This window comes from Bombus vosnesenskii, unplaced genomic scaffold (genome assembly GCF_011952255.1).
Source record: "Bombus vosnesenskii isolate JDL3184/JDL3185 unplaced genomic scaffold, Bvos_JDL3184-5_v1.1 scf7180000016263, whole genome shotgun sequence".
Taxonomy (NCBI): Eukaryota; Metazoa; Arthropoda; class Insecta; order Hymenoptera; family Apidae; genus Bombus; species Bombus vosnesenskii.
Window position 1 is genome coordinate 310871 of NW_022884332.1, and position 25336 is coordinate 336206.

The window sequence follows — 25336 nt, forward strand, 5'->3', positions numbered from 1 at the left end:
TTCTTTTAGTTTTATACATAATACATATATATTTAGAACATAGCATACTACAATTGTTGCTTGCTACGTGGTCCAAAAGTGATCCTTGTGATCACTTGTAGTCTGGATTTTCGTGAGCAATTGTTTTTTTTTTTTTTCATTGCACCTTATAAGTTAGAATAATGTATAGCGTAAATAATTTTCGAGATATTTGTATCGTAATTTTCTCTTATAGTTATGAAAATAATATGATGTATTACATAATCGCAAACTCGTTATTCTTGTTTTCTTTTAAGCTAAAGTACAATCAGTAACCCATTTTCGTTGTGTGATTATCTTCACATTTTAATCGTAGCAAAAACATTATTCCTTGTAGTTGAAAATAACTTAAAATTACGTTAAACGTTGTTCTTTTTTTTTTTTTTTTAGTGAATCTTTCGATAACTTAATGCGCACGATTATCCTGCTAAAAGTACGGTTTTGCTACAGTTACAAGCAACATCGTTCCATTGTAAATGGAATACGGAGACTTATGTTAAGACTCCTTTTTAGACTTTATTAGAACAACCCATTTTTGAATTGTATAAATGTGTATATGTGCACACAGCTACACGTACTCAGGCACACATACATACACACATTCACGTATAAACGTATACTACTCACGCGTACAAAAATATAAAAGTCTTATTTAAAGTAAAATAAAATAAAAAGTAAATCACAACTTCAAATTGTCCTTTCTTCATATTCTAATACTACCCTCTCGTGCATGTATGACATTTTTTAATCGATATTTTTACCAATAGTTCACCTATCATGGACGATAACAAAATCATTCGTTGCTCAAAAGAAATACAACGGATAACATCTCTGATGTTCTAATAGACAATCGCAATTTAATATCACCAGTATTTTTACTCAGCGTAAATTATTATTTTAAAAGTTCATTAATATATCTCATGAAGCCACAATCCACGTATCATTATTAAATTAAATCGTTTAATAACAAATGATTGTAATCAATAACTTACCATCCAAATGTTGTTCATTCGAAACTAATTCAAAAATATTAAAAATATATCGAATTGCATACATTTTGTAAATTTTGTATAAATTAAGTTATATTGATATTAATTGAATACATTCTGATTTCATAGACTTTATGTGCAAATCTGCATTTTATTATACTGGATTCCCTATAATCGTATGGATTCATAGATAGTAACGTACTTTACTACAGATGACGTTATCGTTATTATTTTAAATTTAATAGATGGATTGCGATATTACGCGCAAGTGGTTAAAGAACTGACTTGCGCCCTCTTTTAGTCACAGGTGTACTCGGAATAGTTTCAATGACGGGCGAACGCGCAGCAGCGTTCACCTCTGTTTCAGTACTCAGGGCGCGTTCACTCGAAGTGGTTATGTACATGCAATAAAGAAAAGATTCGCATTTTGTGACATCAGAGCGCGATAAAACGTATCGAGTATCGAGCGAGAAAAATTATACGGGTGGATCTTTAACCAGTAAATCTTCTAGTGAATTCGACGATTTTCTGACAGCTCGTTTTCAGAAGAAGCGAAAACACCGAAAAACTAGGAAGACTCCTCGTGGGTGAGTTGACAGTTGGAAAATTGTTATACATACATGCACGAATTTCTTTTGTTAGATACCTTTGTATATTATTAATATCAAAGTAGCAAATGTATGGACGAAAAACAAAGTAACAAAACTACAAAACAAGTACACTTAACTACAAAACTAAGTTACCAATTTTCTTTTCATTCTATAAAAGCACACAGACGTTATAATGTTTGTTTAATTTTTATTTGTTCATTTAATCATTGTTTGTTGATTTACATGAAATATGCGTGAGGACACATCTTTAAGGATATGTAGCTTCAAGAAGGCAAAAATTGAAATCCGAATGCTCTATATCAATCAATATTAGTGAAAAAATATCAATATTATAAATACCAATATTATCGAATTTTTTGTTAATATATAATCGAATTAGGATTTCTAATAAGAACGAAACAAGTCGTAAAGACGATAAAATCGAAGGACTTTTTGATTTTGCTAAAATCGATGTGTTAAATGTTTCGTATTTTTATAGTTCGCGAAAAGTTTTGAATTACCATTGGCTTAAGATAAAAGAATCTATCACATTTAATTAAAAAATTTTATTTCTCGTATAATATAGCTGTATTTTACTTCTTAAAATTATTATTAGCATGTAAAACTTTTATTAAAAGTCATTTGAAATGCTTTCTGAAAGCAATACCATAATTATAATAAAAATAAAAAATAATATTTATTACATTAAAATATGCCCTCTTTAACAAAAGCATTCCTTTGATATGTCAAACTTAATTGACAGGCATTTGTAAATTGAATGATCGGATATCATTTAATTTCTTTATGTTATCAGTAGGGGCATTGTTCTTTATTTTTGTTTTCGATAAGAGGCGAATTTTTCTGTCAGAAAATATTTAGATAAGGAGAAAATAAACTTTGCTTAGCATTACATATCATTTTTCTTATTCTTAGCTTGAGCTACTGGTTAGAATTTCATTTCTTTGACCTACATTTTCCTTATATCAGGTAAAATGTCACGTTACTTTTAACTATTATACGATAATATCGATTTCATAACGCTAAATATTCGCTTGTTCCATGAAAACAAAATTATATTTCTCAGAAAGTGTTGAAAATGTGATCTATATTATGTTTACATCGCAAGTACATATATACTAGCCTGAAAGTCGTATTATGAGCTTAATGCGAACAGGTTATGTTATATATACGTATGTACCGAAAATCTATAACTTCCAGAGACGTGTATACTTTAGGTTATTTACAACCATCGATCAACATTCCAAATATTGTTTTCGTCGACAGTAGGTTAATTAATTTAGTATGTAGGTATTTTATTATGTACGAATTTGAAAGATTTAGAAAAAGAATTAGCGAAGTGAGAACCATGTGTAAGTCTAAGGTCAATGTCCTTTTGGCAGGTTTACAAGTGAAAATCTGGAGCCTGGGGTGTCATATAGTTATGTAAGCGTTTATGTTTCTAACAATCTGCATGTTAAGCTAAAATTACGTCATAAAAGTAACCTACCAACAATAACAGACATTGACATTCGCGTGCTGCGCGCGATAGCTTAATGTTGCTTTCACCAATGCATTCGAGATAATTAAACCGGAATGGTACTGATCTACATATCTGAATAATACATATGACGTAGAACTCTTATAAATAATTATTCACCTCGGTAAATCTTCCTCGTTTCAATATCTTAACTTTTTTTCCCTCGTGAAATCTAATGACCAATCGCTTCACAAATATATAACAAAACTCTAATGTATTTTTATGTTGTTTAATATATATTTATGCAAATGATATTAAACTCCTTTTACATTGATAATTGCTTTTTATTTGTGAAAAAATGTGTGCAAATGTATTATGCAATTATTGATTACGAATTTAATTCTAACGATTTATTAGAGGTGTTCTATAAATTTTGCTTTCTACGAGTTTCATTTTAATATTATTTATAATAATAAAGTTTCAGTATCATTACAATCACCATAAACAATAGATATCTATTTCTTATTTAATATCAATAATAAAACAATATTAAACTAACAACATACGAAAAAGTTAATTATAACTTTAACTCTCCCTCTCTCCTTATTGTATCATTTTCGCAATAAGAAAAGATATATTACAATGAAATTTTATCCTATCATTAACGTGATCTTAATATTCGAAGCATCAAATATCAAAATCTGTGATGGGTAATCTTCAAATCGATATCAAACACTTTACGTAAAACGCCAACTTTTTCAGTTGACTATGTTTATTCACCAATAACAAAAAGCAATACTTAGGAAGTGTTGCAACACGAGTATGACAATAACAGATTAATAACGTAAATATTAACATTATGATATTTATGGAACGATAATGTTGTATCTTAGAGTTTGCTCGTTCAGCGATTAACGATCTAATATAACGTGGATAACTAAAAATCGAGCAAATTGATCAGGCTTCGCGTGCACGAGAATTCATGAATTATCATCGATATTCAACGCTATTGATTTTAATTGGCAAATGAATCGCAACAGTGCATGATCCCGCTTGTTTATTTTCTTCTGACGGATGGTAGACGTTGGAATCGACCATGGCGGTTGTCATGGTGACACCCCCCGATCACCCACTTTTGGCGCTCCTGAATCATCCTGTGCGTACTCATATTCCTGCAAAAATACATATATATACATATACGTATATACTCGTGACCTAATCTTCTTAATGCCAGAGGAAAGTTGAGTTACTCCTTGAGCTAAACAATATAATATCCAATACGTATTGCATCCGTAAACATTTTTGTTTTTAGCGATACTATTTTACTTTTAGTATTTTCCGATCTATTTGAACATCTTGCGTGATAAATATGCATGAAAAGAAGTAACGATATTATTCCGAGGGAATAGGAAATCAAATATTTCTTTCTTCAAGGGAAAAAGATCAAAAAGTTTGTTATCTTCTAAAAATGTATAAATATCATTTATACATTTCCATAGATATTTAAGGGTTTCTGATATTTAGAATATCTAACGATTTATTTTTCTTATCTTTTATTCACATTTTTCAGAACAAAGTAACGAGGAAATGCAAGAAGCAATACCTTACATTTGCCCTAATTTTATGTTGCAAGTATACGAAAACAGTCCACTAGCAATTATGAACAAGTACAGGGGCGATTAAGGACCATCGCGTGCTGTCTAATAATATCAGTCTTGGATTTCCTTTCTGATAAGATAACCTTAAAGCTGCGGCCACACCTTGCAGGTGAAGGTTCGCGCGGAGTCAAAAGAACAATCGATCGTCTGAAACTTTGCATGAAATTCTATACTATTTAAACAAAAAAAATTAATAAATTAGAAGAACCTAACAACGATACCGAGAAAAATTTTTTATACGTTTTTTACGTTTCCATGTTAAAATATTAACAGAAACTTCTTGTGATTACAAAGAAGATATTTTTCGATATCGATAGGTCTCGTTCTTTGCAGTTTCGAAAGATCTTATTATCTCTTTAAATATTTGCCATCGCTCGTCGCTTTGTTGAATGAAATATAGAGTTCAAGTAGAATTACTTGAGAGATTACATGTACAGGACTGATCTGTGTCATCAGATACTACTTTATTTCTGTTGTTATATGGTTGTGACTGTTTCTGGGTGTTTCTGGTTTTTGGAAATAAGATAAACCATATCGTGCGTGTAATAAATCACCGGAGGGCAAAGAGGTCCTCGATATCGAGCAGACAAGAATTTCCAAAATTTAATTAATTATTTTTATTTAATTATTTCGTAATTATCAATGTTAACCCTCGACTGATATCGTTAGTTTATAGGAGTAATTATAATAATTTAGAATGGGTTTATGCTAGTTCGTTTAACTCTATCAGATCCCTTGGATCATATTCGACCTAATTATGTTTTTCTACAAATAAACATAATCTTTAAAGTTTGCTAAAGATATGAAAAAAGATCTTTGTTAGTACGCACGATTTCTCGCATCAACCATCGTATACTTTAATACCGAAATGAAGTTTAAATTAAGTCACGGTAATATAAAATATATCTGTTATAGTTATAGTTGAAATAAAAGTGTTACAAATAGAAAGAATTTATTGAGTTTGCATTAGAACTTCAAGGTTCATACGTTAATGGAAAGTACTATAGTGGGAAGAACGAAAAGGGTAAATGTATCTAAAATAACCTGGAATCGTATCGATTCTTTCGTAAACCTATAAATCATGTGCTTGAGTTCACGTTCGATGGTCGCTTCTCGATTATAAGAACTTGCTAGTACTACTAGCTTTACCTACTAACCCAGTGACATAATTCTCTTCGAATAATCCTATCAGAATTTGCCAAAAGCCAAAAGGGAATGTAAAATTCAACTAGAAAAATCCTTTGCATAAATAATTAGATATAAATACCACGAAACCGCGAATGTTAGCGCAAATTTATATTTTTATAAATATAAAGCAATGCAATGCTGGGTGAAATATGTTTTTCCAACCAAATATCACAACGAGTACTATACCAGTATCTCTGAATTTCCCACAAATGCGTAATAATGCATAGTAATAAAGTCTAGCAAATAATAATAATTATTATTATTTTTATAATTAATAATATAAATTGTAATATAATTTATCGTTACAATTATTATTATAAAAGAAATGTTTAAACTCGAGGAAACAAAGAATATAATTTCTGAAAGTTATTTTTCGAATCGATAGTTACGAAACTGCGTGTTATTATTGGATCGTGTCCATCTACCGGATATATTACTTTAGCTTTCTGGCAGAGGGCGTCTCGGTTTTCTCCGCACTTTTGCCGCACTTTTGTCGAAAAATGAATTACGTATAGTTGAAGCCTGCCAAAGTTAAGGTTAAACCTGCTTAAACAGATGATTCATTACTGAGACCTTATTAGGCTCCGGACATGTACTTAGCACTAAAGTCAACCTTCTCGTATTTATATAGGTGATAATTGATAGAGCGTTTTAGGATAATGCTCCTACGTGTTAGTCAAATTAAGCGTATGAATCGTATTGTAGGATCATGATTTAGCAAGATCGTAAAATTGATCAGTGATCAAAGTAATTACGTTTCAAGAGTCAGTATAAAGCAGGATAGAAATATGGATATATGAGGACATAAATACAGCCAGGGCTGTATCAACAAAATGTACATGGTGTGTTATATAATGTACAATCAATATAATAAATAATATGTAACGTACTAGTATTTAATATATTTAGATAATGCGCTATGTATAGCGTTATATTGTATGTACAATAATATATATATATATATATATATATATAGCAGTGTTAGTATACAGGATGATTCCGAAATTATGGTGCAGTCGGAAAGGACACATGATTTCTCCTATAAAAATAAGTCGAAAATATAAGATAAAAAGGACAAATTTCTAAAATCGTCTTTTACGACATATGAAAGTATCGTATTCTATATTTTTAACTTATTTCTACATAGGCAATCGTGTCTTTTTTAATTGTACTGAGACTTTAGAATCACCCTGTACGTTGAAACTATCCTTCTTCCTCCTTTTCTTTCTTTAATGAAATTGCAATAATAATTAATATTCGCAGTGAAATATCTGTTACTTATCTTACAAGCCATCGTCTTTTTTTTTATTGTATGGAATCTTAAAAGCAACCGAGAAAGCAGTGTGTATGGGCTTAAGTGGGTTTATAGTTCTAACGATAAGACACCGATGAATGTCGCTATTTAATGATTTGATATATGAGCACACGGCATTTGAAAAAGATATTTTATTTCCAAGAAAGAAAAGCGATTAAATAATAGAGGACGCCTCGCATGAATGCCCTCTAATCGTACATACGTCGTTTTCCCATTGTTTCTTTAGAGGAATGAGATAAGAGCGCAAGAGAACAAACTTGCGATTACAGGGCACAAATATTCTTCTTAATCGGAGAATACATTTAAACCGTGGGATATGGAAAATGGAATGGAATAGGAAAGTGTATATAGAAGTGATGAGTCGTTGATATAGACTGAGACTGTTCCATTTATATTTGCGTGTTAAAAGCGAAGAAGTAATTTAATTAGGCAGAATGTATAATGGAAAAATTTAATTTACGTGTATTAACAATTTTTGCCATCGATAGTTAATGATATTTAAGTATTGATCTTACATAAAATGTGTGTTTTTTTAGATATACTTCTTATTTTTATTAACATTGCGGTTTAAGGTAACATTAATATATATGTAGAATCATGCATGTAGTAGATGTAATACTTCGCTGAAAGATATTTAATAATTATTTTTCTAATTCCTTTTATCTTGTTTCAGAAATTTATTTTTTCTGCTTTCACACTGACCACTAATTGTTTTCTTTTCCCAGCTTCTTTGAATTCTCTAATTGAACACGCACGCTTTGCTTGTTTTAGCATATATAATTAGTTAACTTAATCACTTAATCACTTAATGGTTGATCGCAAATATGGTCCATCTCTTTTTCTATCGATTTCTTTATACTTGCTCACACCGTTCAGTGTCGTATGCACATTCCTGTACCGAGACACGCATGCACGCCTATATATCATCTTACATTACCTCAATGGTGAGTAAACAGCTCTTACTTTTTTATCATCGTTGCTAATTACTTCACTTTTATTTTTTCCCCGTTTTTATTAGAACTTCCTTGTTTTATGCCACTTTTTTTACTCCTGTGCTCTCTTAGTACACGTTAACGAGGCACGTTTGATTTATTTTATGATTTTACACTTTGACGTTTCCTTTTAACGCTCGTCTTATATCTTAGCATATTTTATTCACTACGGTGTGTTTAGAATTCTGACGTAATTGTTACCTATATTTCATCATACAAAGAATATAATACTTTTTAACAGAATAAACAAAGTTTTGTATTTTGGCAGCTTTTAAAAAACTTACAAGTTGCTACGTAGATCTAATTTTAAGATCAGTACGTACGTAAAATAAGATACGCCTATAATTTACATGTAAACGGCTTGTATCTTTTTGGAAATAACAAAATATAGTCTTTTATGCTTTATAATAATTGAACATTAAAATACGATCATTTGTTTATTAATTAATTTAGAACAAATATTCCAAGATTTTATTTGAAAGAGAAACTTTCAAGTATTTCGTCATAGAACGATGAACGATTTGTACAAACATTATTTAACTATACTGATTAAAATTTCTAATAATTATCCGATAGCATAACCAAGAATATCATAATTTATAATTATAAAGCAGTATACTTTTCCTATATTATTAAAAACAGATCTTTCCACAGGAGAAGCAAGAAGACGGAGCGTGCATGCTGAGGCGACCGACGTTTAGTGACTTTTCCAAGATCGACCGGAAAGTCCTTATGGTAGGTGAGGGGCGTGAACGATCTTTCCCGAGCGAGATCCAGAGGCTGAAGGGCTGGCCCCGACGTTGGATCCACTCGGCCAGCACCTACATTTAGAATAACAACGATGACCGATCGTAACGAGAACCTGCTATTAAAACCAACAAATCAACTGAACGTGCAACAGGTACCCCACAAATCTGCCTGCAATTGGAACAACAATAACGATATTCGCAACAACGGCTCGACGAACTTGATCAAAAGAGACGGACTAACCGCGAGAGATCCAAATTATTATCCACGATCGAACAGCTATCAGAGAGATCAAACAAATTCGAATTATCGTCTGCCGAGAAAGGCGCCCATCGTTGGCTGGCAAAATGGCAGTCCAACGGTATTTCCAAGCACACCTTGTGGCACGCCAGATCCAGAAACGCACGATACGATCGATTTGTCTCGTTCCCAAAGCGTCGCCTCGTCTACGAAATATTCAGAGATCGATCCAGATTCTGGGAACACCGAAGACCTCAGTAGTTTGGCGGACGAAAGACTTCTTCTGTCTACACCAGCTCATACCATCGATCGAAGCGTGGAATCATTGTCACCCGATAAGGACACTTTCTTAACGACATCTCCGGAAATTGGCAAAAGCAAGGATCTAAGTTTGACCGACGATATAGAGGACAAGATCGATCTACTGAGTCCTGGAACAGATTGCACGGAGGACAGAACACTACCTACTCCTGTTGACAATAGTTCCTTGGCCTCGCCGAATCTTACGATAGACCCTACACCTGTCAATAAAATCAAGTTAATAATAACAACCCCGTTAGCCAACGAGTTGCCCCCATTTCAAAAAAACGACGGATCCAACAATTGGAGATATTTGGAGGCAAAGCCAATAATCACCCCTAATCCTGGCTACAGAGACGACACGAGGGATTCTATCGATTCCGATAGCACTTTAGACGACGAATTAGCCAACAAGGGAAAAAGGAAACCTAAAGTGCCAGATGGTGGATGGGGTTGGGTAGTCGTATTGGCTTCTTTGGTCATCTCCATGATAGCCGATGGAGTGTCCTTCAGTTTCGGCCTTTTGTACATCGAATTCCTTAAAGAATTCGGTGCGTCTAAATCGAAAACAGCCTGGATAGGTTCTCTTTTTATGGCTGTACCACTTTTGTCCGGCCCTATAATGTCGGCCTTAGTAGATCGTTACGGATGTAGAAGTATGACCATCGTAGGTGGCTTGATCTCAGGAATAGGCTTCGTGTTGAGCTCCTTTAGCAATTCCATCGAGGTAATGTATTTGACTTTTGGAGTCATCGCTGGTCTGGGTTTGGGTTTGTGTTACGTCACTGCGGTCGTGAGCATCGCGTATTGGTTCGATAAGAAGCGAACCTTAGCTGTAGGATTGGGCGCCTGTGGCACAGGGATCGGTACCTTTTTGTACGCACCCATGACCACGTATTTCATCGAGGAATATGGCTGGAGAGGCACTTGCTTGCTGCTAGCAGGCACCTTCTTCAACATGATCGTTTGTGGTACGGTAATGCGCGATCCTGAATGGTGGATCTTGGAACAGGAAAAACAGAACGGTGCAACCCCGAAAAAATCGACGACCAAGTCCGAATGCGATAGATCCAGTATCAGCCCTGCAGACGAGTTTCCTGGGGTCGAGGAATTGAGAAGAATGCTGAAGAGCGGACATACGCCGGAGTATTTGTTACAGATTCTCAGCGCCACCACGGACGGTCCACAGACGGCGAACGGGGATATTAGATTTAGAAGCGTGGTTAACCTACCTACTTTCGTGAAGCACAATGAAAAGGTGAGAAGCTGACCTGGATAAATACGGAATGAAAAGAATCCTGCAATTGCTCTCCGAGGGATTCCGCGATGAATAATAATGAAATTCTTTGTTTTTTAATATTCTTTTTCTAATATTCAAATGAAATACCACTGACAATGAAGCAGTAGAAATGAATTTTTATTTTTTATATTGGTAATTTGATAAATAAATATAAATTAATACATAGTACATTAGGAATTTTTAATAAATATGATTAGAAGACAGAGTTGTGCTTCGTATAGATAAAAACACAAAGATTAAAAAATTAATTGGAAAGAAAATTTGTACTTTCGTATATTGCAGGTGCCCGTAGAAGTATTAGAATCGCTTTCCAGTAACCCGAGACTGTATAAGGTCATTTTGGAGAACTATCCCAACCTTCTATCATGTAGAAGTTATTCGGATAAAATGCTACAAGATTCCACTGGAGAAGTCGGCAATAAGAGTCGCGTCACAATGTCTATGAGGTTTCAAATTTGATCGATATGTACCGCTATTTTTATTTCATTTTTTCTTTTTTTTTTTTTTTTTTTGTCCCTCTGTCATATTTAACGTCTTCCGATATCGTCACGAGTAAGAAATATAACAAAAGATTAATAATGAATTATAGTAATATTATTCGTTTTAATTGAAAGGATCAAACAAGCACCTGACGAATCAAAACATGACAATTCGCATGCAACGAATAATGTTCACTCAGGGGCTGCATGCAACACTATAAAGAATCACATAACGAAAAGGATATCTAAAAAAGAATCAGAAGAAGCCAATCCTCTCTTGGTCAAAGAACTTGAATATACAGTAAGTAAAACCATTTATTTCTGTCTGATATAGTGAAAACAAAAAGCAACGACAAATTTTATTTCTTTTTACATTATCATATAATATTTTAGATGAGCGAAGGACGAAAATCAAAATCGATTTCTAAACAACGCATAGCGGACCTTAGTTGTGGAGTCGTCAGAACGGATTCTCTCCCGTGGTTAAGAAGACAATTTAATACCAATACTCACCATTTTAAAGATATTAGAGTTCACAGGAACTCGGTCATGTATCGTGGTGCTGCTCTTAATTTGCACAAATACAGATTAAGAGCCAGTAGTTGCCCTGATATTTATAGGAATAGTATGACTACATTAGCCAAAGAAAACGAAGAGGTAAGATAAAAATCGAAATAAATAAATAATAATAATAATTAGTTTTACTATCGTTATAGCCTGTAATATAACACCTATTCTAATCTTTTATTTCCAGAAATGGTACAGCGAATTAGTAGACTTACTGAAGGGTATGATGGACTTTTCAATGTTCCTGGAACTGCACTTTTTATTCCTCTCACTGTCAACGATCTTGCTGTTCACTTGGTTCATTGTGCCTTACTTTTATCTTGCCGAGCATCTTACCAGAAACAGTTACATCGAGTCTGATGCTGCGAATCTCCTTAGTATTATCGGCATTACTAATACGATTGGAATGGTATGATTCGTTTTATCTGCAAATTATTTTACAGAGATATCGATGCAACTATTTTATTAACTATTTTACAATGTAGTTACTTTGTATTGTTTTCAGATTGGTCTTGGATGGGCAGGAGATCAACCTTGGATGAATGTTAGTAAAACCTACACTTGGTGTCTAGTTGCTTGCGGTGTGGCAACGATTTTAATGTCAACGTTAACTCCTTATTATAATCTGCTGATGGTCACCTCGGCAGCGTTCGGTCTCTTTTTTGCGAGTAGCTTTAGTTTTACTCCTGTTATATTGGTAGAGTTGATACCTTTAGAGAGATTCACCACTGCCTACGGCCTTAGTTTACTTTGTCAAGGTATAGGAAATCTTCTTGGTCCACCACTGGCTGGTTGGATATTTGACGTAACGGATTCGTGGGACTTGTCCTTTTGTTTGGCTGGTGGATGGATTGTTATTTCTGGGTTTTTGGTAGGCCTCATTCCGTACACAAAAAATCGGAAGATTTGGGGCAAAGGACCCATCGAAATGGAGCGTGACAGAGATAGTATAGCTTGAATTTATTATTAATCGACTCGACTCTTCGAATCGACTTTCGACAAAGACAAGCGATGGAATTGTTAATTGATAATTTACTGTTATTTTAATCGTCCAGAGAAGGAAAATATTAATTGTTGCATTAATTTTTCTTTACTCTATAATGATTTTATCGTCGGATTTCTTTTTATTAAATGGATGTACTTTATATACAGTGATAATAATAATACTTATCGATCCGTAATATTCATAAAATAAACCGTAAAATGTACATATGTTAATAACTTAAAGTTATTTAAATTGCAGTGAAATATAGTTAATTGTATTTGAAATTCACTGAAGAGATCATAATATACGAAGAATTAGCAAAGGTACAAAGAAACAATGAATGTATCGTAAGATTTTTTTATCATGCGGCAAACGTAATTGAACATCGTATTTCACTATTTAATTATTTTGTGGATTTAGTACAGTTTGATTTATTCAATTGAAATACAAATGCATCCTTATCTTTTAAATTGCAATTTATCTTTCGATTAATATGTGCGATGCGTGTCGCTTGCGTAAATGTATCGATATGCAATTGGTATATATTATTCGCTGTTGTTCCAACAGTACAAAGCTATAAAATACATATTATTTACTTTTCTTTAAAAAAATTAATTCACCAATAATTTTATTAAAGACAAAATTCTTTCTTAAAAACAAATAAAACAATAAAAAAAAGGATGTTTCTAAAAAAGGTGCTCGTAATTAGAAGAAACTTGCTTTGATAAATATTTACAAAATTTCTATATACGTGTATTACTAGAAAAACATGAACTAACATACAAATATACACTATCTGGTAATTCAATTTGAATATTTCTGAACAAGGAAGTGGCAAACTTAACTGAATTTATATACTTATAAAGGCGTTAACGACAAAAAAATCTTGCGTGTTCCGTCCGAAGGAACAAAAACGTGAGGTCTTTCGTAGGTAATTTTATGACGCCTGCTTTCGGACACAAGAGGCTATTTTTTAGTAGAGACTTTAGCATTTATAACGATTTTTTTCAACAATTCTAACAATCTTTTCTATTTTCTATGTCTATCATGTTCTCAATGGCCGTGCGTGTCATAAATCAGGTTACTTCCGAGGCGTCGTTAGTACATTAGCGACATATTATGGTCTGATCGATTGCCTGGAAGATCATCTAGAGTATTGTTCGTGGCCTAATCATCTCGAGGCCTCGCGTTCGTCTAGAAAGCGTTCACCCTCTTCCCTTCAAGGACATGGTTCGAGCGCATGATAGGGTATAACAGTATGAGTGATATCTAAAGAACATGCTGATTGGATTTTCTTCAAATTTGCTGTGAATACCACCAGATTGATATACTTCTAAACTTCTGCCTTATAACGTCCAATATAGATAACAAATTGAGAAATCAAGTCTGCCATGCTAATTAAAACGATGTACAATAATTTTTCGCATCGTTGTAACGAAACGTCCCAACTGTGATCGCAACCATTGTCAGGTAAAGGTTAGAAAAATTGTGAAATTAGCAAATGTATTCTCTAGTTAATAAGTATTCGGCATTTAACTATATTAACGAAGATTTTTGAAGCGCAATGTTACCATATTATACACCGTAATGACATATTTCAATTAAAAAATAAAAAAAATAAATCCAATAAACTTATTCGATTTTTAGAAATTTCTGTATAGCTTTTAGAAATATTTAATCAATCGATATCATGGTAGAGACGTAAGGATACGTAACTATAATGACTGCAACTTTACTTAAATTTGCTGTTTCAATATGTACATACTTATATTTTTGCTTAAATAAGCACCCTGTTGTTAGAAGTTTAACAAAAATATCAACAATTAATTGTTTCCATTACATTATAATGAATGTTATTAAAAAGTCTCGTTCTTAAAAAAGATCGTGCTTATAAATAATTATGTCATACTCGTAGAGCGTATAAAAATGGATACAGTTCTTTCTCTACAATTTCTTAACGACGTGTTAACTTCATTTCCGGATTTCTATGTCATTTATCCTGTGTCTCTTGAGAAAAAAAAATTTAAAAAGAAGAATGCGCTTTAAGTATATCGTCCTTACGAAATAAATTGTCAAAGCTTCCCCTCGGATTGAACTGAGAGTCGTAAAATGCTAGTTTCTGCTACTGTTCTGTAGCGTGCATTGGAACGCTAGTAGCGCCTTGCTTCGTGTACACATGCTTCACTAAAACACGACACGCAAAGATACAAGATAAAATCAAATATTTCACTTCTAAAGATATAAGTCAATTGGTTGTCCATATTATCCCGCTATCACATTTTATACTCAATAATCAATGAGAGTTTTGATGCTGTTTGCAACAATGTTATATTTAATACTACATAGCGTAACAGTGTCAAGTGTGATAACAAATGTAAATTTTACCAGGAGTTTCTTGAAAGTAGATTTGAAATTGCGTAAAAATTGTACATTATCTTATACAATAAATTACACATACATCTTTTCGAAGTCGACACGGAGTCTAACAAAGTTTTCAGTTTCCACTATTGTGTATTTGTTGTAGCTCGTGTTTGGATCAAGTAGGGGTAGAGGTCGAAATACAGTTTATTATCTTACTGTCCTCATAGCAACGGATCTTCCTTCGATTATACGCGCCCAGTTAGGTTGAATTTCGCACAGTTGGGTATCCTTCTCTCAAGTTGCACACGTGCATCTTGTGGCACAGAGTATCGATGAAAGCAACGTCTTAAATTTTCTACCAACCCCACAAAGTGATACTGTTTTATTGTTAGAAAATACCACCTCTACAGAATTCATTAACTAATCGTGAAACATTTTTCATCACAAAGACAATATGATATGGGAATATGATTTTAAAAGAACAGAATGGTTTTGACTGCAACAGTGAAAAATGTAACCTTTTAAAATTATTACATTTAGCATCGATTAGTTTCACTTCGTACAACTTTTTTCTATTGTGTATTACATAGTTTATAACGACAGAATGTTATTATTATTAAATTATTTTACTTTTATTAGTGATAGTATTTGTAATTTGTTAATTAGTGATTCAGTAGTAGTAGTAAAAAGTGATGATGATAGTCGGTGTTATCATAATTATCATTGTTTGCACTGAAACCTATAGATGGAAGCGCAAGTTATATGGAGAAAGTGGGCGACAACGTCCATTGGATATGAAAAAGAGAGGGAATAAAGAATATTAGTAAGTAACTATAATAATATTACATCGTTCTATAGTACTGTATCATAACATAAGAAAGAGTTATTCAATTTTAATTTTTGCCTACGAATTACGTACGACTTTAACGTTGTGTACAATGTGTTACGTTTTTTATAAGGTATACGTATGTACATATGCAATGTATAACGTATCATCGCTAATATTTGTATATGTGCACTCACAATGAGGTACTAGAGTATACGCCCTATAGCATACATGTGACTTACAATTTGACTCATGCAGAAGCTTTAATAATTTATTTTCGAAAACTAATGGAATTACGGTTCTTTTTGTCTCTTAACAAGAAAAATGTGAACATACAAGTTCGAAAATCACAACTGATCTCAATTTCGCATGTATGTCGTGAGTTTGTGAAAAAATGGCACAATTAGGAAAAGTAAATTTTTCGAAACACATTGGTATGAAATAGAAATTTTTAAACAGGAAGTAATTAATAACCTAACCAGCGATGGAAACATTTATTTCCTTTTAAAATTTAGATAATAATTTTTAGCCTTGATATATATTATTTTTTAGTCAAATATTGTTTAGTTACGTTGCTTACTATTAATTGGGGTAATCTAAGTGTAGTGTTAAACAGTTTTGAAATCGTGACACTCTTCTCGTTAAATAACATAATTTTGTTAATTAAAATGACAAGACCCTGATAAATGATACCTTTTGTAATTAATTTTCATCAACATTGACAACTTTTTAAATACTCAATACAAAGATGGGAATCAAATTATCAAATTAACTTCCCTAACGTTGTTCTGTTTATGCAAAGTCAAGCTAAAACGAAAGTTGTGATTCATGAAAAGAAATGTCTTGTTAAAAAAATGAAATATCTTCTGTCAACTGTAACAGTTGTAACGTATAATACTTAAAAACTAGAAACCATTGTAACAAGTAATAAGAAGGAGATTTAATTTCTTAATCTTTATAATGCGTTATGCATTGCCGCAAAATATAAATTGCTGAAAGTGTATGTATAAATTAGATACGAATGTATATATTTGTATAAATATATATACTTACAATATGTTGAAAGAAACAGATTATTTTTATTTATTCGAATATGGCTGAAAAAAAAGATAATATCAAAAAGGACGGAGACAGAAATAGCGTTGCATCACAAATTTATAAAAAAGTAACAAATATCACCGCCGCAATCTTTTTCGTTATTTCTTGCTTATCTATTTCCAAAAAAAAATTGGAAATTTTTTCTTTTAAATATATGACAATCGTAGATAGTTATAAATATTATCCGACAGGGTTAATAAATTCTACATACAAGTCTTCCTCTAAAGGTCCGGTATCCAGTTCAATTTCACTTTCAATTTCGAATTCGCAGTTTCGCACGATTTCCGAGAAAAAAACGCGGATTTATCTTCTCAGGAGACAAACATGTGACCTAAAAAATCGTTCATATTTACTACTGATAACGTCAGGCACGCGTGATAAGCGAATTCAATTATTTTATAATATACAAAATTGTAAAGTAAAAGAGAGTAAAAAATATGTATGAAAGAGATAAAAAGTAGAAACGGAATTATCGGTAACATAATATTACCCAACCAGAATTAAAGTTATTCGGAATATTACGTTTAGTTAAATAGAAAAAAAGATGTTAAATACAAATATAAGAAATGCTTCAAAACACGTAAAAATACTTATACGTTACATAATAATACTAAATTTATTATACGGAAATATTTTTCTATATGTCTTTGCGTTTGTCGTATCTTTCTTCCAGATAAAGTATAGTCTACGAATTGCAAAATTTTTGATCTGAATGTGTCTTCTCGGTGGTATTTTAGGTCGCTAAACCCGAAAATGTGAGTCACGGTTTTGAAAATTCGGTCTTATGAACGTCCGTCTTAACTGTACAAATCGGTGTAAGAGCGTGATCATACAGACAGATAAACTATAAGCAGCAAAATTGGGGTTAGTTGTGCCGCTGCTCCTTACGCCGCTTTCTGTATGATCACGGCTTAACCGATCGCATCTCGGCGCTGCGGCTAGAAAATGAAATATACCCAAAATCTAATCCGATACTCGCTATCCAAACGCACTCCAAACGGAGTAAACCGTGCGGAAGATTAAGAGTAGTGAAAATCAAGTTGATCGAAATTTCTTACGCCGTATTTCTATGAAAAATGATTAGAAGCTTTCTTTCGATAGATCTTAAAAAAGAAAATAAGTAAAATATTCAGTATTACCGAAATACTGCTTGTACTTCGTACAAAGTAGGAAGCTTCTACGAACTTTTCAAACGCATGTTGTTAAAAACGTTGCTAAAAGAGAAAAATGTACCTGATTCAGATATCAACGAGAGTCTTACCTATTCTACATAGCCTCCGTACATTTTTAATGTCCCGGTGAAGTACTCGGATTAACTGGACTCGGAGTTGAGTTTCTGCTGGGAATTCTAGGAACTCCAACTACGTTCGCGAGATTCTCCATGCTTTTCGGGAAAGTCCTCGTGATAACGGCGTGTTCAGGACCAATTAACGCGTCGCCCATCACACCTAGCCGCACACCGCTTCCGTACCTGTGCAGGGTTATCGACATATCTAAAAAAACGACATACAACCCTTATTAATGAGCACTGAAAACAAACGATCCGCTAAAAGTAGATGCGCGTTGAGAATATTCGGTGAACCATAAAAAGAAGAGGAAAAAAGTATAAATGACGATGCATCTGCGTAGATCGTCGATATTAGACTACGGATATTCGTGGAAATTCATATTTTTATGAATATAATCGAAAAAGTGAAACCGAGATAGTATCACTACGTTTTGAATATTTTATATATTTTTGCATATTATTTGCATTCTGGACAGCTTGAAATTTTCTCTAAATGTATAAAAATCCGCGATTTGTCGATGATTCACGGTAGATAGTTATCGGAAGAAGTTAAAAATAATCTTCGATACCTTGTTCACGTAAAATAAACATAGAAGAAAATAAAATCACGAAGAACATATATTCTGAAGCTGTTTCTATACGCTGTAGAGGGGAGAAATAAATGCTTAACTCTTCCACAAAACACGCTACACGTTAAAAAAGAGCAACTTACTGCAGTTGCCTTGAGGGGGTCGCCAATACATCATCGCGTCCACGCCTTCTACGGGCACATCTCCGTTGACATGTGTCAAGGAGAGGGAATACCTTCTCGTTAACTGATTTAACATCACTTTGAGCAGTAACGACGGCAAACAGGAGGAAATCAATCCGCAAGACTCTTCAGCTGCCGTTATGGCGTACATCGCACTTTGCTTTGCTCTTGCCTCGCGCACATTTTTCTGAATAACCTGAAATAAGCACGTACTTGATCGTTTACATTACTATTAAATTAGTAATTATTACTGGTTATAGATATATAGCGAACATAAATATTAGGACACTTACTATCAGGTTATATTTATCGAAAAACTCTGCTTTATTTACGTCTACTTTATCACGTTTATTTAACTTGCATTACCAGAAACTAAAAGCAACGAATAGAATTCGATTTATACTAAATATCAGTAGCTGTCCCGATACTTACGATCAGTTATAGCGTTAATAATGTAAACAGATGATAAGTTAAAACAAATATGCGATAGAAATTGCTAAGTCTCTTCTTAAAACATGATGGGCCATTATAGCGCGGAATAATAATTTAAAGAGAATGCCAACGTTGGTATTATTGTCCAAGATAACGAGCATAATAGATTGGTAAATCGGGAAAATTGGGTCAAACGCGAGGGCGTATCGTTGTTACATAGTTTGTTTTCGTCTCGTGAGTTTCACGTTCATTTTGTCCTATTCTGCTATTTAAAAAAATTGGTATAATAGCGATGATTCGTTCGTCAAGAGTTATGCTACTACGATGTTAAGAACTTTGCCGATTTTAATCGAGATTATTCCAGGTTACGTAGTTAGATACATTACGATTAGATACTTAGGAAAATGGGAAAATGATTAGATTTTTAAAAATTTCCTTAAAATTATCGAACCGTTATTTGCGTTATCGTTATCCTTCCTATTATTTTCAGTTAAGTACTTGAAACCAAGATGTATTAACAAATTATCATTCACTAGGGTAAAATTTCAAAATAATTATTAAAATAATATCGTTCGTCATTCCCCTCAAAAACTTATGTTTCGAAAATTCATCAATAATAGAATCAACCTTCAACTCGAATCACCAACTAAATAACTTCAATTATAATCGCACTCGAAGGACTTTTTCAACTAACTGAAATGTTTAATCTAACAAAACTGTCCGAGACGCGAATGATCTAAACGTAATCGTAATACCGTGCGTAAAGGTCTTCCTTGATCAACTTCGATAATTAACTTGCATGCAAACCTGTAAGATTTCCACCAGATCATCTTCGAATAGCGGAGTCTTTGTAGGAAGCGCAAGACACAAAATGCCTCTAGCTTGGTGATTCCGCAGAAATATGGCCCTCTGTTCGACAAATTTGCCAGTGGCGAGCACATCGTCCGGTATTCTAACGCCAGAATGGCGAAAGTATTCCTTAAGAGAATCTACCGTAGCGGCTAACAAAACTTCCGCCTCTGTCGCTCCTGTCATAGACGAGATTTTTCGTAGAACATCGAGTTTGATCTCCTCCGACCAAGCAACTACTTTTCGTCCGCAAGGGGACGTAATTTGAAGTCGATTGGCTTGCGGATGCTTCAGAAATAATTCTTCGAAAATTGTTTTCGGCGCCTTTATAGCAATCCACGCTATGGAAACCACCTCTATGGTGGCTTGATATATCAAAGGAACGTAGCACCATAACATAGAAGTCAGAGTATCCGAATGATAATGTTTGTGACGTGATTTCAAAGCTTGTAACTCTCGGATAAGTAATATCGGCGTTTTCAGAGTTATAACGACTGCTAGATACCAACACCATAGGATGGCATCGCAGAAGAATTGCAGAGGGTTCAAAGATTTTAATAGAGCGTGTAGAAAGACGGTATGACCGACGTTTCGTTTACTGGCTTCTCGCTGTAAGATGGAGAAAATGTCGAGAAATCTGGGCCCCTCTCCTTTCCTGTACTGTCTGGAATGAAATAAAGCAGATTGACGTCGAATTTGAGAAATTTGATATTTTTTAAATTCTTTAAAAGTTTTTTTTACATATTTAATTTAGTTTTTTAAATTATAGAGTCTTGCGGATAAACTTTGTATGCTTATGAAAGATAAAGGGTTGATTTTTCTTAGCGAACGACGTTATACATTCACCTTGATACTAAAATGACTTTAAATAGCTATTTAAAAAGAGGCAAACGTTTCGAAATACCATCTGTACAAAAAGCTACGTAGAAGAAAATATTCTAAAAATTCGGTTTAAAGAGCATAAAAACGTTACTTATTAATATGAAAATTAACTCCAAGTAGGAATAAAAGGAAAGAACTAAATACCTAAGAAGCGTACGTCATTAAGAGAATTAAATAACGTCAATCGACCGAATCATCGTCTCCGATACAATGCATAATTTTATTATTAGATCCAAATTATCGAAAATCAAAAGAACCCTATAAAAATCAACGAACGATCCAAAAACATTGTACCGTACCTTGTCATCTCTTTCACCGAAGAGACTAAAACGATGACAGCGATTTTCAAGCATTGAAAAATACCAATCTGCTTCTTCAGGATTTCTGGTCTCTCGTTTGGATCGTTATTGTATAAAAATTCGTTCCAATAATTACTGAAGCTCTCCGTGAGTTTCTGATAAAGTTTTGGAAGTGCCGATGGCTCCGAGTAAAGATTCGTGAAAGGAGAGTCCGCTTCCTGACACGCCCAACTGTCAGTAGAATATCTCAATGGAAGGAAATCGGCCAACGCTAGGTGTTCTTGTTGAAGGAGCAGATGATGAACCCTCACCAGACAGATTTGGTACTCCTCTCCACGAAGAAGGCAGTTTATTACGTGCACCTGCCACGGTGGTTGTCCGAATGGAAAGAATTTCGACGTGAGATCGCTCACATAGTCCTAAAATGCATGAATCTACTGCAAATAGTTATATTACAGACTTGTTTGCCTTCGAATGTGCGGTTTAGAGCGTAAATAATGGGGGCTGATAGTGAAAAGCGCAGACGAGTAATAATTGAACGACAACATCGAATACGACTTTGCATCACGTTTCGGTTAAAGTCGAATTACAATAAAGTACGGCGCTATAGTCTCCGTCGATCGTTTTAGTGCACACAGGTTGCAGATATTTTGTCGGAAGGTGATGTAACATTCGATGCAAGAGGTATTTGAAACTTAAAGATAGACTACGGATGTTTATGCAAATTTATCTTGTAAATATTATAACAAATAATTTCGCTTTGAATATTTTGTATCGTGTGTAGTTTTAGACGTTCAAATTTGCTGCAAACGCCACAGATAAACATCCACAGTCTACGTATGGAAATTGACTTAAAAACCGCTTTTTCGCAAAATTCACTAAATGCGCTTTAGACTCTTGTTCTAAGGTTTCCATTCAATTGAAGAGCACACGGGGAAAACGTGACAGGTCCGTTTCTGTTGTTCCTTTTATAGTTTGATATCGCTTGATGATTAAATTCGAAGGATATATAATCTCTAGAAATAAATAATAAATCTATGGAATTTTGGGGACGATCGAGGTACTATGGACGATATTTGGTACTATGATAATCGACATTTTTGAAATGCTCGTTAAGCTGCGAATATACTTAATCGCGAATTAACTGTTGAATATTTACGTTGCTTATCGTATTCTTTCCTTGCCATTTTCGATCGTGTCAAAGAATTGAAAAAGAAGCTTAAAGTTAACAGGGACATAGAGAAAAATATAAGAACCGATTTTATCAAAGAGTATACAATATAGAAAAGTACGAGGAGAGTATAAAACAAAAACGCTTTTAAAGAATATAAAGAGTATAGAAACGTGAAAAACATGAAAGACAAATTTAAAAATAATCAAACGTGATGTAAAACAGAGTGGAGAAGATTGGATTTATGAAACCGACCTGAATGTTGAACTCTGTGATGGGTCGACCTCTGAAGGAACACGGTGAATTTAACAAGTGATTATCCACGGAGAAATAATCAAGATCCTTCCATACGTAAAGACCCCATCTCGTAGATAATCCTGCGCGAAGAAACCTTCTGGATGTAGTCAGATGTACCAAGTGGCCGCGAATACCTTCTGCGATCGAGCGACTTTGAATCAGCAAAGTACAAATCCCCTAAATTTAAGAAGCAGAGCGATGTAAATTGATAACGTTGAAATTGAAGAAATTAAATCGTCTAATTTTGTGTACCTACGTGATTTCGAAATTGATCCAGGATTGTTCGAATGTTGTTCTCTTCCACCACGACCACGTTCGGATATTTCCATTTTACGAAACGTATCCAACCCTTTCTTAACCATTTTAACACTTGAAAAAAAGTAAAAATATTTTTCTTATGAAAATGAGATCGCGATAATCGCCTCTTACAACATCTCGATGTATTTAAAAAATAAGCAATCGGTTCTTAAAAATGCGATCTCGTGCAAAAGAGCGCTATGATTCGAAATACATGTGTAATCCAACTAGCTCATTCGATTTATTATAACTGCTTTCAACTTTTATCCGTAAGACTAATTCTTGGATAATTTTATTACTACCGTGAACATAATTCGTGTGGATATAAAACGAAATTTAAAAGTTTCTAAGCTCGATATAAAAATTTCAATGACATGAAATTTATATAATCTTACGTAATTCTATAATCGATGCATTATCAAGAACTTTCTTATTTTTCGTTAAATATTCTACAAATAATATTTTCGATGAAACGTGCCATTCCATTAAAATAACTGAGTTTTTCAGAAGAAATATTCCATTAAGATAGAATTTTTCTTCGTTTTTTTAACCAATCTTAAGTTCGATTATCCGCATGACAGCCGTTACTTAACTTGAAACAAATTGTCTGCGTAATTACTTCTCTACTTATGTTTACAATTCTGTAATATTTCGTTGAACCGATATCTGTGACCGAAAACAAACAGACAAAAATACGAGTCGTTTCCTATCGATCATTGCGAATTTTTCACGTATCCAAAGTGCATTATATAATGGTAATTAACTCGATATACGACAAGGAAAATTGTGGTTAATAGATAGGAATGTAATAGAAATAATTTTAACGAAATATAGATTCGAGGAAACACGTATCAACGAAACGTGTGATTCGTCTCGTTAAATGCAAATTGATATAGAACGCAGCATCGAGCTTTCGGCTCGTTACGAATCATCTTCGTAACTAAAACATCACTAACACATACGTTTACAGCAACGCGTTAATTTTCCTGTAAATTTCATCTATCGTATCATTTACGTAAGTGACACTTTCTTTCAAGATCTAGATAGATCCAAAGAAGATTATATTACAAAAAGAATATAACATTTGACTTAATAGGAAGGAAATAACAAGAAGAAGAACGGAAAGAATATTGTGAATATACAAACATGTTATTTATATCGAACATATATATTACGTAAATAATTATGAATATTATTTATTGAAATATCTATTGCAACAACAACAAGATTTGTCTATAAATATTCTCCAACAGAAGAAATGTTCAACATTCTGCCATCTAGCACCTGTGCTCGTATCATTTTTCTGATTATCGTAAAAAAACGACAGTGTAACAAAACGACAAAAAATTCAGAATGAACAATTTCGGAAATAATTATCTCAGATACAAAAAATACACATTTTCAACACTTTATAGAAAATAAGTATTAATAATTGCGTTACTGAGTCACTGTAAATTTATACGATTATGGTACTGCTCGAGTCTCTCTCGGCCTACACTGTGAAAAAATGAATTGTCGATCACGATACGGATGAATCTTCTTCAAGGATAATTACCCGGATAAACGAGTAGCATAAAAGGCACCAAAATGACCAGTAGCAATATACTAAAGCTCAAGTGCAACAGCAATGAAATTCCAAGGATGTCCAAAAGATAGAACGTCGCCATGATCCTCTGCGATAATCTCTGCACTCTTCCAACTTCCTTCCAATAAGGAACCAAAACCGGAAGCGTATCGACACCACTTTAAGATCAATTTAACTCTCAATTATAATAAATTTCGCTGGTAATTGTAAAAATGGTCGCGTGCTCGAGAATCCACGGTCCTATGTTGACTCCGCTCTCTATGCACGATTATGTCTCGAAGACATGACCTTCGACCTCGTTTGCAAAAGGCCAGCCAGACGGTAGCCCGATGATATTGCGAAGCCACTGTCCTCG

The 25336-nt window shown here is 33.6% G+C and overlaps 2 protein-coding genes across 3 annotated transcripts; one reads left to right on the plus strand and one right to left on the minus strand.

Annotated features, from left to right (window-relative positions):
* The first annotated feature begins 1360 nt into the window (after positions 1-1360).
* Positions 1361-12843, plus strand: LOC117242160. Of its 2 annotated transcripts, XM_033508611.1 has the most exons (8): positions 1361-1594; positions 2998-3040; positions 8882-10772; positions 11097-11260; positions 11429-11594; positions 11687-11950; positions 12048-12269; positions 12366-12843. In XM_033508611.1, exons 3-8 carry the CDS (start codon positions 9069-9071, stop codon positions 12816-12818), a joined length of 2973 nt encoding a protein of 990 aa, XP_033364502.1. In that variant the 5' UTR covers positions 1361-1594; positions 2998-3040; positions 8882-9068; the 3' UTR covers positions 12819-12843. The 2 variants fall into 2 exon arrangements, with proteins under 2 accessions (XP_033364502.1, XP_033364501.1); XM_033508610.1 differs by lacking the exon at positions 2998-3040.
* Positions 3817-25251, minus strand: LOC117242163. Its single transcript, XM_033508616.1, has 9 exons — positions 24952-25251; positions 23356-23468; positions 23058-23276; positions 21632-22050; positions 20409-21114; positions 19131-19365; positions 18392-18623; positions 15304-17461; positions 3817-4246 (listed from the first exon to the last, which is right to left on the minus strand). The coding sequence occupies exons 1-7, from the start codon at positions 25061-25063 to the stop codon at positions 18418-18420; spliced, it is 2010 nt and encodes a 669-aa protein (XP_033364507.1). The 5' UTR covers positions 25064-25251; the 3' UTR covers positions 3817-4246; positions 15304-17461; positions 18392-18417.
* Between the last annotated feature and the right edge of the window lie 85 nt (positions 25252-25336).

Coding starts and splice junctions, on each gene's coding strand:
- LOC117242160 (XM_033508611.1), top strand. CDS start 9,069: ATGACCGATCGTAACGAGAACCTGCTATTAAAACCAACAAATCAACTG. Junction 10,773..11,096: donor TCGTGAAGCACAATGAAAAG/GTGAGAAGCTGA, acceptor CGTATATTGCAG/GTGCCCGTAGAAGTATTAGA. Junction 11,261..11,428: donor CGCGTCACAATGTCTATGAG/GTTTCAAATTTG, acceptor TTTAATTGAAAG/GATCAAACAAGCACCTGACG.
- LOC117242163 (XM_033508616.1), bottom strand. CDS start 25,063: ATGGCGACGTTCTATCTTTTGGACATCCTTGGAATTTCATTGCTGTTG. Junction 23,469..24,951: donor TATGCTACTCGTTTATCCGG/GTAATTATCCTT, acceptor CTTTTTTTCAAG/TGTTAAAATGGTTAAGAAAG. Junction 22,051..23,057: donor TCACAGAGTTCAACATTCAG/GTCGGTTTCATA, acceptor CATGCATTTTAG/GACTATGTGAGCGATCTCAC.